This window comes from Halyomorpha halys, unplaced genomic scaffold (assembly GCF_000696795.3).
Source record: "Halyomorpha halys isolate HHAL.00 unplaced genomic scaffold, Hhal_1.1 Scaffold150.1, whole genome shotgun sequence".
NCBI classification, from domain to species: Eukaryota; Metazoa; Arthropoda; class Insecta; order Hemiptera; family Pentatomidae; genus Halyomorpha; species Halyomorpha halys.
The window spans coordinates 313,116-335,386 of NW_027113424.1; the positions used below are offsets into that span (position 1 = coordinate 313,116).

At 30.0% G+C, this 22,271-nt stretch overlaps 1 protein-coding gene and 1 non-coding gene across 3 annotated transcripts in view; one reads left to right on the forward strand and one right to left on the reverse strand.

The window, feature by feature from the left end:
- The first annotated feature begins 1,292 nt into the window (after positions 1 to 1,292).
- LOC106678618 (uncharacterized) lies at positions 1,293 to 4,862 on the forward strand. Its single transcript, XR_010844392.1, has 3 exons — positions 1,293 to 1,376; positions 2,455 to 2,627; positions 4,334 to 4,862. It is a non-coding gene; the product is annotated as an uncharacterized protein (transcript).
- LOC106678617 (glutathione S-transferase) overlaps positions 2,360 to 22,271 on the reverse strand; it is a 33,298-nt gene continuing 13,386 nt past the window's right edge. Inside the window, exons 5-6 of one of the 2 annotated variants that reach the window (XM_067050936.1) lie at positions 13,797 to 13,936; positions 2,360 to 2,588 (exon numbers count right to left, since the gene is read on the reverse strand). In XM_067050936.1, coding sequence (XP_066907037.1) covers positions 2,427 to 2,588; positions 13,797 to 13,936 — 302 coding nt within the window. In that variant the 3' untranslated portion in view covers positions 2,360 to 2,426. Of the gene's footprint in view, positions 2,589 to 7,874; positions 8,387 to 13,796; positions 13,937 to 22,271 lie in introns of those variants that run through there. The other variant, XM_014417220.3, reaches the window with a different exon arrangement.

Here is a 22,271-nt window from a genome sequence, read left to right on the forward strand (position 1 = left end):
AAATAAAGCATTGCGCAAAATATTCGGACCGAAAAAGGATGAATTAATGGTAGAATTTAGAAGATTACTCAATGCTGAATCAGGGGACCTAAACCCTAAATAAATAGAAACCCTAAGAAAATATAATTCAAGTTACATCATTGCGGCGTGTAAGGTTCCAGGGCTTAGTAACGAGTGGATCCCTAAAATGTTAATAAACACTGAACCAACGAGTAAACGTCCGAGGGGTAGACCGAAACATAGATGGGAGGATTGGGTTAAAACTGATTGAGTGGGATTGGGTTTGGCGGTGCATCACTGGATTGATGTATGTAGAAAGCATTTAGTGGTATCAGCATCTAACCTTCGGGTTCGTTCGGCCTTCATTTTAATTATTATTAATTTGCACAAAGCGCGGCACAACACTAGCTTGGCAGACAGGTTTCATTTGTGTCAGTACTAACCCTAGTTTCATATGAGTCAAAAACAAAGAGGTATGAAATAACTACATTTTTGAGTTTTTAAAGTTAAATTTTGAAAGGCGTCTCCACAACGTGCGGCACAGCACAAGCTTTGCAGACAGGTTTCTTTTGTGTTAGTATCAACCCTAATTTCATATGAGTCAAGAGGTATGAAACAACTGCATTTCTTGAGTTTTTGTTACTTTTTGGAACGGCTGCCATTTTCAAACTCTCCTGAACTGGACAGACATCAATTTTGACTCCTAACTATAAGTATTTACATTAATGATTTCGAATGGGGTGAGATAACTGCCTTTTTTTTCCACGGGCTCTTGTACTAGCACATCTGAGCTGAAGGATTGGATATCTCCAAATATTTAGGTACTACCCAACAGTATTTGATTACTATGTTTATTTACTTAAAAATAGTCCACAATTGGCAAAATGCCCAATTGTAGGTGGTCTTGCAATTGTAAAATAATGTATCCAAACAATTAAATTAAAGTTGACTTCAAAATAAAAAATATAATAATTATATTTGAAATTTCTTTTTTTTTTCATTATCAAAAGATATTATAAAAATCTTATATTATTTAAATGTATACTATAAAATTCCTCAGTCTGCGTAAACAGTTACTAATATCCAATTACTTTTTATTGTTTAGTTCGTTCCTAAGTCTTCATTTTATTAATATATTCACGTTGCGCTGGCTGGATTGGTCTCATATGCTGGTATGTAAATGACTATTTGTCCTACTACAGTGTTTACCGAACCTGAAATTAAGTCTATAAGCGGCTGACCCAGAGATGGCGGGTAGAGCAGAGCGTGGGCGATCGATGACGATGCGCATGGGCAGATCGCAGTGTGGATCATGCCGGCCCAGCTTCTGGCTCCAACCCTGGTCCTTCTGGTACAGCTCCGTCCTCTGGTATCAGGTTTGCCAGCAACAATTGCAATAATTGTCTTATAGCTCTACTGTTCTATTCCGAAATCAACACTTGTTGGATCAAAAACAGTGGTTGCATGAGTCTGTACATTTATCGGTCATGCTATCATTGTACTCGTGTCATACGAGGACACATTTTTGATTCAAAAAAAGCCACAAACCAAAGGATAATTTCATTCATCATTCCGCAGTTCTTAATTTTCTCCTATGAATGACATTTCAATATTTACACTAGTTTCAATTTCAGATTATTAATTGTCCTGACAATTGAAGTTACCTAAGTAAAACCTACAGCAGATTGACTGCACGTTTATTTAGAAATGAATCATCTGCCACTTCTTAATAACATCATTTGTCTTATCTCAGCCCATTTACAATATCACAAATGAATAAAAAAGATCATACTTTTAGAGCTCAATGCTGATATTCACTCCAACTATGTCAGGGTCATGAACCTTTTTAATGATAAATTATATCGTATAATTTAGAAACTATATATTGACAATCTAAGTTTGCGCTTTGATTTATGAAATTAGGCAGAAAAAAATGTATGAAATATGGACAAAAGAAAACTTTACTTCGTTACAAAATAATTCCATTAGCCTGATAAATATATAAATACATGAAAATCAAATAGCATGTAATCACAACTTAATTAATTTCAATACAAATAATAGATAGTCTATGTAAGTACAGATAGTCTCTGTAATTGTATTAATATATTCAAAATCTACATAAAATTAGACTTTTAATTTTTTTTTGGCTAGTGCTGTCTTTGAAATGTAAAAAAAGAATATTATGAATATGCGTCAAATAACATCGTATAAAAGGTATTTTTCACAAATATGAAACTAAAATTATCCATTTGTCATTTTCCATATTTGATAAATAATAATAATTGTTCAATATTCCTGTTTATAAAGGATGCAATGATCGTTATACTTGAAACATAGATTTATAAAAAACAACTAATTCATATATCAATAATATTTCATGTTATTTGTAGAAATTATTTTTTATAACATTTTCACTCATTTTTTTAATCCTTTAAAAACGACATGTTGCAGCTGATCTGAACAAGAATGCCCACAGGACCTCCGGAGCTTACAGTTTCAAAAGCGACCTCTTCTGCTATTATTGTGACACCTCTGTTGATGGACCAGGTTGCCATAACCTCAGTATCCACGCCAACCGCTCCAGTCTGGTCAAGAAGTGTGGTGATGAAATGAAAATATGTATAGTGAGTATGAAGAGAGCTCTTTATTTACATAAAAATACGTTATAAATAACTGCAATGAATCCTCAAAACAAATGTACAACAAAAATATAGTGTATAGGTAAGATTACTTTAACCCCACACTGGTGCCCTACTTTTTTGTCCTGTGAGCATTTATCTCATGGAATACGATTTTTACTATTTTTTTTTATATAATTGAATGTGATGATGACAAAAAGCTATAGATTACTTTCAGTACAATTTGACATTGAAATTGTAAATTTTAGCTCTTCTACAGGGGCTGAAGAATCCAAATTCAGTAGAAGATCTAAGATCTTCTTGCCTCAAATCATAATTTAAAAAGAAACTCAGAAGGTATCCTTGTGAGCAACATGCTCAAGAGAAAATAAGGTGTCATGTTACAAGCATATTGGTGAGAGAAACGCTCAGTCTTACCCTTACCAAGAGGCCAGAGCAAAACTGAATTGAGTATAGGTAGGGAGGTAACATAAGAGAGAGAGAAGCATTAACAAGCAGCAATAACAACATCAAATGGTTAAGGGATGGTAGACAAAAGTATAAACAAAACCGATGAAATACTAGGATAATATAGTAGTTATAATATGAGCAAAATGCTGAGGGCTTCCTCTCCCACATTATGGACTGTCTCCACATTATCAATTACCCATCAGCTACAGTTGCCATCACTAGAATCATGTACACTATGGAATGTTTTTGCTGTTGTCTTACTATCAGATTTAACAGTACCTGTCGTATCTTAAACCTTGTAATATCAAACTTTTTTACAACTTATAATCTACACAAGTTATTGTAATATTATGTATCTAATCTGATTAGTTTTATACTAAAATTCCTAATAACTGTTATCACTGATCTCCTGGATTAACATTAACCCATAATGTTATATCACTTATGGCTATTCGGCAATTCTTTTTTTTTTTTTAATTGATGGTAGTTAAGACAATTTCAATTTTACTCTTTTTTTTTTTCATTTTTGTTACTTTTATTTTATACTTTACTTCCTTTATATTTATCCTAACTCAATGTTTCATAGCACTAAAAATAAAAATAGGAATTAATCTTGTAGTTTTACACTATACTCTTGACACAACTAAGCAATGATTTCACTGCAACCATTGTAGTAGTAACAATTTTTCTGAGTGAAAATGAAATGATTCTAAAAGTTAAAATACCTTAATAATAGAAAATCGGGTCTGAATTTAGAAAGACTTTTAAAATTCAGAAAAGAACCATACCCTTAAATATTTATACTTCAATCTGAAACTAGGAGTGGGTTAGCTCGATAGATAAGATACTGTACTCCAAACTGCTGGTCCCTGTTTTGAGTTTGATTATGGCAGATAAATTATTTATTTTGTAAAATTAGTTGTGAATACCTTTTGAGTTAAGAGACCCTCCTTAACCACACTCAGCTTCTATGAAGGAGGTTACTGTTCCTTCATTAGGTTAGAGATAAATCTTAAGATTGAGAATGAATGCTGACAAAAATCCCTGGTCAAGAAACAGTACTTCCTTTTCAATTACTGTTCTAAAAATCCTTCTTGAGTTACTTAAGCTAAAATTACTTCCTTCAAAACTTATGTAATATTTTTCTAATTCTTCACAACATTTCTAATTAATTTTATAGAATGGAATTTCAACATCTTGACTTCAGAAAATTTAAATTAATCAAATAACATTGGTTTCAGGTCAAGAAGTTTTCCTATCAAACAAGTACAGAAAACTCCACCTCAAAACCTAAGCTTTGGGCACTCCAAAGAAATTGTACATCAAAGTGTGAGCAAGGTTGTATTTCAGTAGGTGAGAGGACAAAACTCTTTGCTTGCACATATTGTTGTCACACCAATAGTTGTAACTCGATGATGGGAAAATCTCCTTCAGCCAGATCATTTCCTATGCTTACTTACTTCATATCTTTAATAATTCCCGTGCGTTACATTTTATATGATTACTTCTATTCGATATAATCTCAAGTATTAGAATCATAGGACTTTTCAATTTAACCATTTATATATTATTTAGTTTTGTTTATCACAAATCCATGATTAAAACGAAAATCTTTTTTCACTAAAGATAATAAAAATACATATATAAATTTACTTTAATATTTGAAATATTCTAAAAAATATAAAATTCATGTTTCATGAAAGGAGTAGAAATTTAGAAAAGACCAGTACTTTTCGATCTGCTTGGAGAAAACAAGGCATAAAAGAGTAATTTAATGAATATTTAATTTAACTCCAACAAATAATTACCTCCCTAACCTTTATTCATTCATATCCTTTCTAATTGTTCTTATTTTAAATTATTATTGCTAAGTTTCTTTTATTTTATTCTTAATCTGTTTTCTTTATTTTATTTTATTTTTATAAAAACCTAAAACGAAAATCATATTGGAAAAAGGGCATATTCAATTAGTGAGAAATGTTTTAATACACTTTTCAAAATTATAAACTCAATAACCGTAAATTATCTTTCATTTTTCATTATTTACAAGCTTTTTATTTCCAATTTGATCACTTCCACCTGGGCCCTGTTTCTTAATGAAAGCTATTAGTATTAGTTCATAGTACAAGTGTAGAAACTAGTGTGGTAATAATACTAATACTTTTGAGGGATGACTATTAGTGATATTACAGGAATTAAAAAACAATAAAGTGCAAATTACTATTGTACAAGTCTGTGTAATTGAATTAAGATAAATCTACAAGACTAATGGTATTAGTTTGTACTTTATTATGAAACAGGCCCTTGGTGAGGGGTCTTCAGACAAAGAAAAACTTTTTGAAAATTCCATTTTTCCTTTCTTCCAGGACTTTCACATTTATTTGTTCTCCTAAGTTTTCCAAATAACAGCCAAATGAGACAACACTTAATTGTTTTTATGTTCTGGCAATAAAAAAAAAATATTTCCTCCTAAACGAGAGAAACAGATCAGACTTTTTTTATCTAGTTCTTAGTGCAGTTTTATCGTGAGTGTTTCCAATTTTCTAAAATTTTACCTATCTTATGATATTTTAATGATAAATTTCACAAGTGCTAATCAGCGATTACATTAGTACCATCAAATTAAATTTTTACCAGTAACGCTTTGCCTTTCCCTTGTTAAGAATGAAAAGTTTTATTTTATTGTAAACATAAAAGTTTCTTAATAATATGCCAAAAGTGGTTTGTTAAGCACTGCCTTTTCTGTATTTTTCGCTAGAATAGCAGTATTAGCATTCAAGCTAGATAATTGATGGAATTCAGAATGCATTAAATTTTAACTTATAATTATTCTATTTCTCTAAAAAAATAATCTTTGATGTAAGTATTAAATTTCTAATATTAAAATTTGAGCCATGATGTAACAAAAAACCTATTTGAATTTTTTATATTTCGATTTAAAATAAACTTATATTCTATAGTTCTATCATTGAAACAAGTTTAGTTGTTAAACAATTAATTGTTAGTAATATTAATAGTTATAGAAATTTATACTTCTGCATTTGGATAATTTTATTGTAAACACATTCCTCCTTTGTCTCCCATCACTTGAACATTTCTTGTACTTAAAAAAAAAAGACATGATATTAAGAGGTTCTCAGTGAGAGAATGTCATCTCATACTGTCTACAAGGTAATCCATTATTTATTTACAAAATTACCTTTGAAACCATCTTATTCATAAATGGAATATCAAAAGCTTTTTTTCCAAGAGAATTTTACCTTGATATACTATGTTTGTTAAATGTTATACCAACAAATGGAGAAATAGAACAATCAAAAATAAAAATATCAGTAAAACAATCTTTATGCACAAGCTTATTGAAGATATAAAATTACTTATCTATTGCCAATGTGTCTGTCAAGGATTGATTATATCATCATATAATTAATCCTTTATCAAAAGAACTCAAGTCGTTCTTTCAAATGTAAATAATAAATATATATATATTCTTATGTATTTTTGTATCCTAATGAATTTCCTAAATATCTTAAGAATGTAGTATAAAACCTAGCTATGTAAGTTTTTATTCTTTCATTTCACTATGTTACATATTTCCTATAGGCAAAATATGTATTATTTGTTAATTTTTGTAATAAATATGATAAAAGTAATTACTTTTTGAAAAGATGAACCTTAAACCTATCTTATCTTCTTTTATCAGTTCCCATAGTTTTCTTTATAAAACTAGATTAGTAGTACACAACAAGAATTTATTAATTTATCAAAATAATCCTTATCAATTTTAATTTACTTCACTTAACCATTTTAATTGAATCTTCTTTAAAGTTTTATTTCAAGAATAAATCAATTTGTTGATACCATATTTGATTGTAAAACAATTATGAAATATTCTAATTTCAAGTGGATTGTATATTAAAGAACTTCATTCTCTGATTTTTAATGTAAAGAATAATAATAATGAAATTATCTTGATAAACAAAAAATATTTTGAAGTAACCAGAAAATATTGAGGTCCACCAACCAATCATATTTCAGTTCGGCTGCTCACTTGATAGTTCGTCATTGGAAATTTATTGGTCCTGATATTTACTGCCTGCTGAGATGTGCTAAAGTTGAGTTTTCCAGAAGGTTCTGTGGTTTCTCATGGTTTATTTCGTATCATGAGGAAATTTCGATCTCACAGGGATTTCACAATAGAAACTGCTGTAGGAGTACAATTTCAATGAACATCAACATTTTTAATTCTTCTCTAAGGAAATCTTATTTGAGTGAAATATTTGGGGAAAGCAAAGGGAATTTTTCAATAAAATTATAACCCTAATCATTAAAGAAAGTCAACAATTACTATTAAGACTTAGGGCTCAGCATGCCTACAACAGCAGCAACCGAAATTGGTAAGGTATCATTTTAGCAACCTTGTGTCAGAAGTGGTGCTGGATCGAATCTGGTTTTGGCAGATTAAAATATATTTTATGGTAGAACCAGGGAATGAATCTCAAACTTCTCACTCTGGCTAGAATAGTTCTGCAACCTTGTTGCATTCACATCAAATGCCAAAAATGGAGAGGTAGAGGGAGACAACAATAAAACCAGTGGTTGATAATATAATATCTATAATTATGTTGATATTAAAGGAAAAGTAGTAGAAAGAGAATTAATAAATAACTAAATTTAAATTCATTCATATGTTTTATTAAAAAAATAAGGTTATGTTGGTAGAATTATTTTCTTTCAAAAATATTTAGAAGGTGGTCTGAGGAAATAAGGATATGGAAAAAATTAGACTACCTTAAAATTTATTAATTCACACAATAGTTGCAACTTTAATACCAACTGAGGAAATTTAAAAAAAGAATAAATTAATAATTATTTGCTTTCATTATTTCATACATTTTCTTAAATCATACAAGTACATAATGTATTATTGAAGTCTCATTTACAGTATCATTGTGAAACAAGGTTATGATAAATAACACAAATAAATAAATAAATCGTAATCTTGAGGTAGAACATTGAACAGACCAACTTATTATATAATAATAAACTAGTTTAATTGCATATTTATAAATAGTTATAACAGATCAGCATGTCAGCGTAAAGTTTCCACAAAAGAGATGTTTCATTTACCATTCTGTGGTTGGTCTTTTGTCCAACCAAGCCTTAATGTTGGGTATAGCATGGATTTTTTCTCTGAACGCCCCAATATTTGGGTACTCCTTGACAATGTCTAATTTCAACATAAAACTAAAGTAGCCTATCACAGCCGCAAAATATAAGTCAGCCCAGGAAAGCTAAAAAAATTAATTTTAAAGTTATAAAAACATAGATATGAATATTTTAGTTCTGGTTAATATTTTTTTGTTTTCTTACCAGAGAAGGGAGGGAGTTTATCAGAAGATTTTCTATTCAAGGATAATATGTCTGTTAAAATGGTAATTAAACGAAAATAGCCCGAGAAATATTGAGGAAACATATCAGTTCAGAAAGAAACTGAAGACATCCTTCACAGGAGTAATCAATGAAATCAGTCTAGCTCATTAGGACAACTCTGTCAAATCAAATAACCGAAATCCTATCAAATCCAAGAAACTATATCATCAACTAATGAACAAGAAATATTAAAAAGAATAAATTCTATGACCTCTTAATATAATATAATAATAAGTTATATTGATTTCACTAGTTAACAAACAAAAGTCTGTTTATAATTAAATTCTCTGTCAATGATTAAACTTTGATTGTATAAATCAAACAATAATCAAAACCTTCCTTTGTTTTGTTTGTTTTCTTTTATAATAATTTGAATATTTCAGATTTGTAGTGAAATTAGTAAACTTTTATCCAGTTGTCAATAAAAAAATCCAAAATTACGTGCCAAACAGAATAGCTGTTTTGTTTTTAAGTATATAACTACAATTTTAAAACCAAAATGAGCTCTTTATGACCTTTACTTTTTAGTATACAGCTCTTCATACATAGATCATTTTCCCCCAAAATTTAGTCATTTTCTCTGGTTTTGTGAAATATCAGTACCAGAATAATCATTTAGAACAAATTTGATTCTCTTGAAATGCCAGTTAACTAAAAACTGTGAAAAATGGAATTTTAGGGGGGAAAAACTGTTCGAGTTATAATTATCATTGTTTTTATCACATTCTTAAAAAAATATAAAATTAAATCTGGGAATATAGAATACAATGAATTAATTTCATATACATTTTATTGCAATCTCATAAAAATTTGATAATTACCATTTGGACAGTTTTTTATAGTTTTAAATGCAATTATTTCTTCCTGTTCTATATTTCTAGTTTATAATTTTTAACAATCCATTTTGTTATAATTGAATAATTACAACTTGTACATTTTTCTTTTTTCCAAAATTTTAAACTCAAATTCCACTTCTCAATATTTTGGGCTATCCTCTATTTTCAGAAGAGCCATTGAGGTAAATGTTTGAAGAGATCTATCAGTTGTAATATTTCAGCATCAAAAAGAGGAATGAAACCAAAATTTTTTATGAAAGTTATATATAATTGTAGCAGTGCTTTATTAGTTATCTATTACAACTAATATTTGCTTGAAAAAAAAATTCAGTTTTTATTAAATTAATAATTTCTTTCAATTCTAGGGGAGAGGGTAGCTGGCCCCCACTGGATATGTCCATTCTCAACCATTTGTTACCCTTGATTCAACCCACAAATTTAAATTACAGAAATTGTGTTCAATATATACCGCCAATCTCCACGGGAAAGCATTAGCCAAAAATTTCAGATTCTTTGAGCTCCATAAAAAGTTTAAGAAACATGTACCCAGAACAACTATTTATCATAAAAATTCAATCCTATACATGTGTCCCAAGCTATATAGGCATCGTTGTTAACGAGCTTGCAGACACAGCTGTCAGAGCGGCACCGCCGTAATGATGACAATACTTTTTTGTAAAAATACAATATTGTGATGAATCTCTATGGATTAAAAGAAAAGACAAAATACATTGACATCCATTGCTGGCAACCCATCGGGGTATTTTTTTCTTAATGTAATATTTTAATTTCTGTGCTCAGATCGAAAAGTTTTAAAGCCACTTTTTCCTGTATAAAAAAATGCTTTTTACCTTTCGGAGTTTCCATTGTCGACGTTAAGTTAACTAATCTATTTTTTTTATTATAACTTTATGATAAAACAACGGTAGAAAATGATTAGCCCTAACCAGGATCGTATGCTGCATTTTTTTTTTTGTATTCACAATCTTGAAAACGTAATAGTAACTTATAACATTTTCTTACCTGGTCGCGGATTTGATACAACATTTTTATACATTAATATATTTTTTACTTATCCCTTTATCCTTAAAAAAAGCATGATAACAATCTTAAATAGTGATTAGAAATTGACATATTATTGCAAAAAGTAAAATCTTAGGATTTGAAAGACAAATCTCACATACGATTTCTCTATTGCAAACAATTAATTATCTCGGTTGTGACAATTATGTAATGACCACCAATATCGTATTTGAAGGCTCCTCCTACAAAAGATTAAAAACATCGAAAACCGATACCAGAACATGTTCTAAAAATAACGATTTGATACACTAACTACAACAGATACCACAGCTTGTAATATAAACAAGATTCGTTTCTAAAAAGTGTATTTATCAATAGAAAAAAATTGTTTTTAAGATTCCTCTGACTGATAAAAGCAAAATAGACTTCGAACTTCAGGTCACAGGGGTTCAAATAGTTATAAAAGTGTATTTCAAACTGCGAAAATTACCGGACTTCTATTTAAACTGAAGACTATACTTCCACCTTCCTACCTACAATCTTCTTCTTCAATCATTCCTTTTCCTACAGACTTCTTCGAGTCAGGCACTGGTAAGGGTTTTTCAATATGAGATCCATCTCACCAGAAGTACTCCATGGTTCAGAACTTGCTTCACCTTTCTATATTGCATACACACACAATATCCATAACATGGTTCTAACATTCCAAAAACGATATTTGCAGAAGAAAAAACAATTTTAACATTGATATATTGATTTACTTTACTTATATCATAGTAAGTCAATATTTATCCGCAATTTTTTTTTTTAATAATTTATTTATTGTTATTTACAACTCTATACACATATATACAACAAGTAAATTTGGTGTAGGTGACATAGTGGCATGATACAAACATGTGGAGAATATAGCCTCTGATAGAACTCCAATAACATTTCTAGAGGAGAAAGATCCAGAGGCCATCTTCTTTTCAGACGCCTAGGAGGATTATTAGTTAATGAAGGAGAAGCCAGGTTAGAAACAAGTGGATTTGGGTGGTTGAGAAGTTTATTATGGAAGGAACGGTATCTGGTTCTGGCCAAATCTGGAATATTGAGGTCCTGATGGATAACTTGATTTATGACAAAGTAAGGAGCATTAAGGATTTTGGACTGTAAGGATTGGATTCTGGAGGAATTTGATTATCTGCAATTTAGTTACATTTTTGTTTATGTTGGTAGCACTGCCTTTTTGCTTCGATGACGCATGGTTTGTTTATTTGTTGTTATGTTTATGCAAGTTTCAGCTAGGTTAGTTTCGTTATGACTGTCGTGATATTAATCATGGCTGCTCTGCCTACTTTCACCAAAGAAGAGCAACGTTCAGTTATCCGTTTTTTGTGGTTGGAGGCGTATCAGGGGCCGAAATTCGAAGACATTCGGTACAATACGGAGCAAAAAGAGTGTTTTGATACAACGGAGTGTCTACGAATAGATTAAAAATTCAAATCACGTACAAGTGTTACCCACGGTATAGGAACCAAACGACCGTTTACCGCCACAAATGAAGAAAAGAAAAGTTCAAGACCCAACTGCCCGTAGGAAAACTGACGCATACGGTTTTTTAGGACTCACAAGGTCCAGTACTGGAACATTATGAGGAAAGGTGCAAAACAATAAACAGTTTACGTTACAGTGAGATGCTTACTGCCAAGCTAAAGCCTGCAACTCGTCCTCGAGCAAAGGCGGTTTACAATAATTTTTTTTTTTAATTATGTAGTTTTTCCTCTTGTCTCCTAGGACTCATTGGCAAGAACCCGTGGACAGTGTCTAATATTGTTTGACCTAGTAGCACCAAAAACGTTTTATTGAAATCAGTGATAGTACGTGACCTTCCCTTATTACTAATTTTGCATTTCCACATCTACTTAACTGATATTTACTGATACTTTTCAAGAAACGAAAAAATAACTAAGCATTTTTCTTTGAGCTTCCACAATGCAAATAATTTTTTTGTTTATATACACCTATTAACCCTATATTCGTGGTTATCATTAATACTTTACCATACAAAAATATTTCTAGTACATTAATAAAACTAATGAACTCAAAAAATGCAATTTGTTACAGCATGGTGACGATATCTCTTGCTAAAACGAACCAAAAATCTTTCATGACAATAATAAAAGGATCTTGGTATGTGTAACAAGATTACACGTACAACCTCAGGACTGCCTAACTTATTTTTAAGGAGATTAACATGATAATCAATTCATAACAAGTTGTATGATCAGTAGTTAACCGAATCATAGAAACTTTCATGGCTGTATTTTAATAACCTCGGGTATATCCATGTGGCTACTGTTAGCGAACAGGCATCACAAAATAGCAGGACTACTTCACTCGTACCTGGTAAACCCCGTCAAAATCTGAAGAGGAGGTGAACATTCATTAACAATTGATATTTATATCCTGGAGGAAGTGCCGAAAAAAAACAACATAAAAAGGTAACATAGCTTATGAGTTGACGCAAGCAGGGATTTTTTTTTTCGGCCCAAGACTTCCATTGTAATCATATACTGCCTACCTATGGTTGGGGGTTTTGTTTTTCATTTTGTGGGACCACCACTCAATGAAAAAAGTCAAGACTGAGCCTAACCACATGAGCCACGGACGGCCCCATAAGCAGGGAGGTTAAAAAACAAATACACATTAGTTAGCTTTCGAGAGACCTATCATAACTCAGAAACAATGATTCACAATTAAGAAAGATAATTATAGAACATTTTTCCTGAGGGCCTGATGGCCGAGCATGAGAGGCCTAGAGTCTGGTTCAACAAGTTCGATTCCCACCTGAAGTGAACGTAGGGAAGTGTATATTGATGTTTGCTGTGGGGCCTCAATTGAAATCTTGAAGCAGAAAACAAATTAAAATAAAAAAATAAACATTTTTTATGTTCGTTTTAGTAAATGCTATAAAGCATTGCACTTGAAGATATGGATTGATATAGAGATAATGTTTGGCCTTTTAGCCCAAAAATGCAATTACACCTAACTAATAGTGATTATATACTCACTGGACACACAAGTGGGCGTCATTACTTAACGTTTCTGATAAGCCAGAGTTTAATTTAATGATTACCATTAATTGCTAAAGGACAAAAGTAAATATTTTCATAATAATATCAAAAAGCCATAAAACAGAACAAGATAACTAAGGGATTTGATAATTGTATTTAAGAATGAAACAATAGTAGTAGATATAACCTTGAAGAGTAACGGGTTCGCAAACATTTTATCAGTTGTATAATTTAATGCATTTTGATAAATTAACTATCTCATTAAATCAATTTAAATAACTTTGCTAAAAAGAAATTGTGTATATTATTATATTGTATATATTATACAATTATCAATATAAAAAGATATTTACCTTTCCGTTTGCCAAGTATCCTTGCTCTTCAAGCAGCTTGTCAAATTTTCCCAAGTAAAGTGGTACAGTTTTGTTGAAAAGAGTTGCTTTTAAATGTTCCTTGTTGTTTTCATCTCTATTATAGAAGTAAGACCAAACAGCTGTAAGCATACAATTTCTATTTGTAATACAGATTTTCTCATAATTTTGTTGGGAATTATACAATAAATTCTCAAACCTCAACAATAAACTACTGATGAGACTAACAAACAACAAACAAGTTGCATTCTGAAGCAGTAATAGTTTTTTAAGGATTGTTCATCTAATAAAATATATCACTATATGAATGATTTTTCACATCTGCTTTGATAGTTAAATGTCCCTTGTGAGATATTTTAGACTTTTCTCTGAAATAATCAAGAAGTAATGTCTACTTTTTTTTATGTGATATAAATTTTAATATCTTGAGAAAAATAAATAAATCTAAAATTTATTTGATTATTTCAATTTGTTTTATTAAAAAACTTGCTGATAAATAATGGATAAAACGATAGGTTTACAAATGTAAGTAAATACAATGACAACACAGATATTAATAACACATATTTTTAAGGTTATTAACGTAACTAAATACAAAATAAATAAATAAATCAAATTAATTAACTTTTTGCTAACTATAAATAGTCTAATTATAAATTAGACATGACTATAATTTCTTGATACACCTTCTTTAATAACATTTTTTTTATCTCTCACCTACCACTCATTATTAACTAATTCTTAAGTACAGTACATGTGTACTAGCAAGATACATGAAGGTCCACTGTGTGCAGGGGAGTCTGCTGGCGCTTATTCGCCGTCTGCAATAAGCCTAATTGAAAGTGGAGGATGAGAGAGAAAAAAAAAATAACTTCATCACTTATATCACATAAGTGTAATATCTATTATAAGTGTAAATCTAGTTACTATTTGAATGTCAATAGACATCTGTACGTCGAATCGTTTTTGAGATATAGATTTCTCTAAATAAATTCACTAACTACTGATCTTTCAGCACATTCTGTACATTTTTATGTACAGTCTACTTTACAATTAGGTTTAGTAAAAAGTAGTTTATAAATTTGATTTATTTAGTGTTTAATTACGTTAATAACCTTTAAAATATGTGTTATTACTATCTGTGTTTTATTTAATTTAATTATATTTGTAAAGCTATTGTTTGCTCCATTCTTTTTCTGTAAATTTTTTGCTGAAACGTAACGGAATAATTAAATAAATATTAAAATTTACTATTTTTTCTCAAGTTATCAAAACTATTAGTGAGATGTATCACACAATTTTTATAGGGTGTATTTGAAAAAAAAATTAAATATTTTTTTTTTTTTTATGAGATGGTTTTGTTTTTCACTTAAATTTCAGATATTATTCAGTTAGAATGATAGCACTTGGTCATGTTTTCATCACATTAATCTAACAGGCAAGTATAATCTAAATTCAACGCCCGTGAAACATATGCATACAGCTAGTATCTAATATAAAATTATAATTCTTTAATTGGCAAGTGAAGTAAAACATAACAATATCCTGCGTCTAATGTGAGAGCAGTTATAATCAGAACAGAGACGAATGCATGAATACGCTTAAAATGTTTATCTTATTTTATTTAACTTCAAGTTCAAATTCGTTTAATAGTTTTCTATCTTTGGTTCTAAGTTATATATACTATCTTAAAATATGGTGTGAATGTACTCTCTTATCTCTGTTACCAGTATCCATGTGTGAGACAGAATGTGATATTACACAATAAAAACAGTTTTACCGAAAAAATAAAATAATAAAGACAAGAAACGATAAGACTGGTTATTGTAAGATTGGCCACAATGCCGACGGAAAACGTAATAGAAAAAATTCAGGATAATGTCAACCATATTTCTTTATTACATAATGTAATCTCAAAAATAGCTCGATTAGATAAGATGAACCGATATTGGGTGTTCGTATTTTAACCGACTTCAAAAAAAGGAGATTTTTATTGAGTCGGCATGTGTTTCATTTTTTTCCAAGTTAAGAATTTTATCTAAACCTGATAACGGTAAGATCAACAAAATCATTACATTTTTTTCTTCAGAGAAGTTACATTTTATCCATTAAATGTTTCCTATCAATTTTGCCAAATGGCCATACCAATTCCTCAAGGGTATTAATTTTTAAAATTTATAGTATTGTAAAATTATAGAAGTAGAGATCGGATTTTGGTGTAGTCAAAAGACAAAATGTGTATTAAAAAACCCAAATCCTACATTAATGACCAGTATTATTTCATTTACAATATTAATAAATGAAAAGTTTACCTAAACTTGTTTGAAACAAATTAAACTCGCTAAATAATCTCTACATTTATTCAAACGTACATAAAAACTTAACTATTCTGATTAAAAACCCAAAATCTTGTCCATAATTAAAGAGCTATGAGGAAACTAATTGTATTAAATAATTTTATATTCCTATTCCCACAGGTTGGGAATCAATTTTCAACTTCTAAATACTACCTCAAATTTAAGTATTTGGAACAATATAGAACGTACTATGTAGAAGGGAAGATTTAGGAACATTCTTGAAAGCAAAGTTCCCTTTTTAACTTCCTCAAATTAAAATTTCACAAAACATTTTTTTGCACATACCTTTTCAATTGTGTATTTATTTATATAAAAATACACAATTAACAATACCATTATAATCCATGAATGTTCAAGAGGGCAGTACTTTGTAAAGAAGTACTGTTACAAGACCAACGGTTGTGTAACGAGGGGATTTAGTTAGAATCACGCATGGCCAGAATTTTAATTTTTTCCCAATTAAGGGTACAAACTTTTTGGTATTGGATACAGGAGGGCTCCTGAACCTTTAGGTTATACTCACGGCTACAGTAAGAAAATAAATAAGTATTTGTCACAGGCGGGTTCGAAACCGGGTCCTTGGAGTTAGTAGTGAATAAGTCACTTCTTTTTTCTTTTTATCAAAATGGAAAAAATTTAAACAGTTTGATTACACATATATAGGTATTCCTATTGATTAATTGATTTTTTCTTTGATTGTCATTTAAAATAATATACCTAGGTAATATAATATAATAAATAATATTTAAAAAAAAATCAAATATCAACTAGTAACAACAGTCCAGTGGGAAATGATGAGTGGGAATCCAAGTTAAAACAATAACACTGAACGTTCACCATTACAGGCATATTCTAGAGGTACCCCAAACTACAGTTTAATGCTATTCCAAAAACATACTTCACTAATGTTTACTTATTCTTTTCTAGGTTGAATTCGACTCAGCATATGTTAATCAAGTCGAAATTACTTTACCTCAAATGTGTCAGTTTTAGACAATGAAATAAACAACGAAAAATTAATTTAATTTATTCATTAATTAATTTAATTAGTTTAAGCATAAAATTGTTTGCAAAACTCAAAGAAGTGCAAGATTGTAGAAAAAACAAAAACGTGCATTTTTCTGCAAAATAAAGTTAGTATCATTTGAATGTCTATTTCATGATTGGAATTTCAGTCGAGGTTTGGCAGGAATGAAAGCTAGGGATGTAATTGCATGAAAATCCGTTATTTACTGATAAGTCTTCTGATTCCATCTTCCTTACAAATCCTTTTCCATTTTTCTTACTATAGACTATATAGTTGGTGGTGATGAAGAATCAGCTATTTCACCTTCTGATAAAAATTTAACTAAAGATGAAAGAGAGCTGGAAGAACAGGAGACCGAAAAAATTTGTGATTGGAAACAGAACAAAATCTACATATTAAGAGATTTCGTAGCAGACTTGAAGGATCATTAAGATCCACAAATGATTTTAGAGAGAAGGAAAAGACAGAAATTATCCAAGGAAAGACTAAAAAATATCAAGACATCAAGAAGAAGCAAAAGGAGAAATCTGGTGAGATTGAAGAAAGGTTAAAAAAATTAAAATCTTTAAACGGTAACCCTAAAATTTGTGTCATAGATGAAGATATTAATACAGAAAAATTAGACCAAGAGATTGAAGACACTTTTTATTGAAGATTTCTATACCGAAAAAGATGAAGAACACCTTACATTAAAAACTGATGAATAATATGGAGACAGTGATGAAAAATGAGGATTGAGAAACAGAGAATTTAGAAGGAAAAAGTAAGAAATACACAGGTACTAAGAAGAAGAAACCCAGAAAGAAAATGGGTTTAGTGATCCCAGTTAAGCCTGGTGAATATTATAATTCTGATTGTGAAAAGTAAATTCGAAAGTGAAGTGATTGCGAAAAATTAAATCAAAAAATTGAAACTTAAAAGATTTTTTTTTGTTTTTCTGTGCACAAAACTAATATTGTGATTTAAAAATTCGTTTGTAAATGTATGTAAAATGAAAATTCTGCAAATCCTGTTTTTGGTAGAAAAATTATGTAAAACTAAATTTGATAAAAAATGAATATTTAAGAGGGTGTGTTAAAGTGTGATGTAAAAATCCATTTTTTTTTTATACATGTTGCTCTGTGGCAGACTGAATATATCGATTGCATCGGTTTTATGATAGTCAGTTGGTTGTTATCAAGGCTTTTGTTGTAAACTTGTGTTATTTGCTCTCACTACATACAGTAAGAACGTTCTATGTTTAACCGTAATTAATAAAACAGTAAGAATTGTTGAGAGTCCTAAGTAAAAATATTAATTGAGGATCTAAAAATACGAAAAAACTTGGTTAACCCTTTGTTTAGGAGATTTCATTCACGTCTAATGATTTTTCATATTATGTTATGAATTTCTTGGGCCAGAAATAAAACAGTCGGCTACAATATGATAATCATAAAAAAAAAATTAAACATCAATAACCAATTACCAATCAAGGTTATGACTGTAGTGAGAGAATTAGAGGAGTGAAAGATGTAATGGAACACTTCTGGGCAAATTATCGGACCTCAGAGAAAAATACAGCAACTAACGAAGGAATAATAAAGTCAAATACTATAAAATAATAAACCAACCATTTAATAATTTTTACTGTATTAGATAAGCTATTGTATTTATATTTTATATCTCTCTTAGATTCAAGAAAAATGTTTCTAGTAGATAGGCATTTTGTTATGTTTTTTTCTGTAAATGTATGCTTTCAATTAATGTTTTCAGTGAATTGAGTTTGTTTGAAACATCTAATTTCATCGTGAACTACTGGTGGAATCAATAGATGATTACATAAAAACAAAAAGATTAACCTAATTCCACTCCAATCTACAAACATTAACATATAACTTAAGCGATCCAACCACATCGCGAAGACTGAAGCCCAGGCTGAACTAAGACATCCTTTTATAAACTCTTTATTGATTTATTTTTATTATTATCATTTTTTTCTTTTTTTCTTCTCCAATTATTTGTCAGCCAAATTTTCTTTTATTTATTCTATAAATATTTTTTTGTTTTTTCTCTCTGGCTTACTATTATATGTATTTTTTTTAAAATTGATCTTTACTGTTTTTAATTATAATAGTTCATAGTTATACCCTTGGAAATTGTTAGGGGTGCCTCTTGCATGAGGCTGCACTCCCCTCCCAATATCAACTGTTAAAAAATAACTCACAAACTGTTACAACCATGTAAGGCCAATCAGGGCCGACTGGTAAAAAATAAATAATGTATTTTAATTGATGTCGGTGAGAGTTCAATACTTTTTTTTCATCCATCACTGCCAGTTATCATTTTAATTAAAGTTATTTATCTGCAAAATATTTGGTTTATTGGTCAAATCCGATATGTGATAGACAGGATTGAAATTATTAAGGCGAACTCCATTTTTTTTCTAGATCTAAAAGATAAAAGAGTTATCTCTGTGGGCTTCCTTTGTAGAGTCAGCATTTTCAAAATTACACAACGATAAGAAAACTCTAGATATTGAATGACATTGAAATTCATTAATTTATTTTTTTTTTACTGGGCGAAAAACTGGAAATGTTAATAATAACTACTTTTTTTATTTGAAATTCAAAAGAAAATTCATTTTAGGCTGTAAATTTGTGTTGTTTTTGAAAAGTTTATAATTGCGGAGAGATTTTTATCACTCTCACTCATTGTCTGTGTACGAGACCTAGGAACTCCAAAGTTCTCAAATTTCAGGAACTCCAAATCTCTCTTGTGTGCTTTGGACAATCCTCTATGACACTTTTTTACAGTGCATTCTGTTAGGCAACGATGGCACAAATTTAATATCAAAGTGTAAATGACTCTTCATTAAAAAGTCACACTTTAAAATTTATTATGCGTATTGCTATTGCGTATAATTGATTACTTAAACATTTATTAATGGATGGAATTCATTAATGTAATTAAGTTACGTGTTATGGTTTTGATGTTTTCAGAAGCGGCGCTTTTGGCTTTTTCGTTCGGGATTTGCCAACAATATCCCAAACATTTCTTTTACTAGATATTTATTTTCCAAAAAATATCTAATAACCGCTAGTACTATGTATCAACTAAACTTAAAATTTGTTTTGCATTTTTTTTGTTTAATTGATGGTATCACTATTTTATCGTAACTATCCTATTCCCCAAAAAATTATATTCCCACAGGGCAGATCACTAACCGTATAAATGGTCATTATAGGGGAAAAGTCGAAACGGCAAATCAAGACATAAGGTGAAGCAGTGAAAAATGGCTGAGTACTCAACGCTATACGCACCATTAACTCTCGGAGTATTTTTATTAACATCTCATCAAATAACAAGTACATGTTTTTATTTTTAAAGCAACTCTGCGGGAGTGTTTTTTTTCTTTTATATGCTTTCAAATTTACCAATCACTAATTTTGTAAACTTTATTTAATAGAACACGTATTTTTAAATAAACCAAAATGAAGTAATAATTCTTAATTTTCTTGTCTTCAATATTTCGTAGTAATTTTACAAGAGATTAATGAATAGTAATTAATACATTCTTTTTGTAGCTTTAAATGTTTTTAATCTTAATATATAAAATAATAGTAACGGCATCAAAAAATCTGATTTATTCATGTTCGCATTATACAGACAAAAAATAATATTGTGCATCCAAAAGAACTTCGAGAAAAATAATTATAGAAGAAAGACTTTCTTTATTTCAATATACAATAATTACAATGAATACCAGGATTTCATTCTAAATTAACTCAAAACATCAATAATGTACTCTTCAAAATAATTTTTGAAAATAATGATAAAGTGAAAATGAGGTTTTAATGACACTAACAGGAAGTAAACAACAGAATTAAAGAATCACTTAATTCTTAATTCTTAATAATAGAAGTCAGATAACGTCATACAGTTAGTAAAAAAAAGTCTGCATACACTTATTATTAATTTGTATCATTCGAAAAAGCTGCTTTTGGGTTAAAAACAAAAGAGAAAAAACAGATTAAAGCATTTATTTATTTTTTCCTTTTAAATACAGGCCCTTTTCAATAATTTAGAACATTTTAAATTTGTTTAAAAATTTTACAAACACAACAGAAAATAATATAGAAAAAGTAACAAAGAATTCTCACAAAAAAAAAAGTTTGCTTACGCGGCAAATATTTATTCTACAACAAAATAATTATCAACATAAATAATTAACAAAAAATTGTCTAATGGTCAGTGGAACCTTCTATATTTTTATTATCTCTCTCAAAGAATTATTTATTGTGCTAACTATTTTTTTTGTAAAATTAGGATCCGTTTTTAACGACTCCCCCTTAAGGGCCTGTGAGATTCGCTAATTATTTTTCATTTCATGATGCCTCACCCTCATTTTAAGATCCTGCCAGAGGTGCACAATGGGGTTAAGGTCAGACATTGTGTTGGTGTTCTCAACTGACGTGGAGCATTGTAAAGCAACCATTCTTCGACCCTTCTGGCACGGTGAAAAATAAAATTTAAACCTAAAGCTAACTTGGTAGCACTGGGTCGCAAATTTTGTTTTAGGACATCTACGTATAAATATTGATCCATTATTCCCTCGATGATGTTACAGTTGCCTGCTAAAGCCATAGAGCCCCAAACTAGATCCCTCCTTCTCCGTGCTTAACTGGCGAGCATAAGTTTTTCAACTTCATGGCCTCGTTTTTTCTCCTCCCCACTTTAGCATTGCCATCAGTACCGAAAATATTAAATTTATACTTATCCGTGAAAACTACTTAGTCCCAAAAATTTTTCGCAAGTGCCATCCGCTTAGCTCAGTCAACTTTGCAAATATGCGGCTTCTTACTTGTCCTTCGCGAATTGAGATTTTTTTTTAGTGAATTACCTACCGTTTGAGGTGTTACTCCAATGTTGTAATCCGGTAATAAATTAGTAGCTAATGTAGAAACACTCATTGTAGGTTTTCATTAACACTTCTTAACATAGCACGCTCATGATGACGCTGAAGCTTTGTGGCCGTCCTGACCTAGGCAATCCAGTCTGTTGTACCAGGTCATTCAAAAAGTCCTGTCGTTTTTT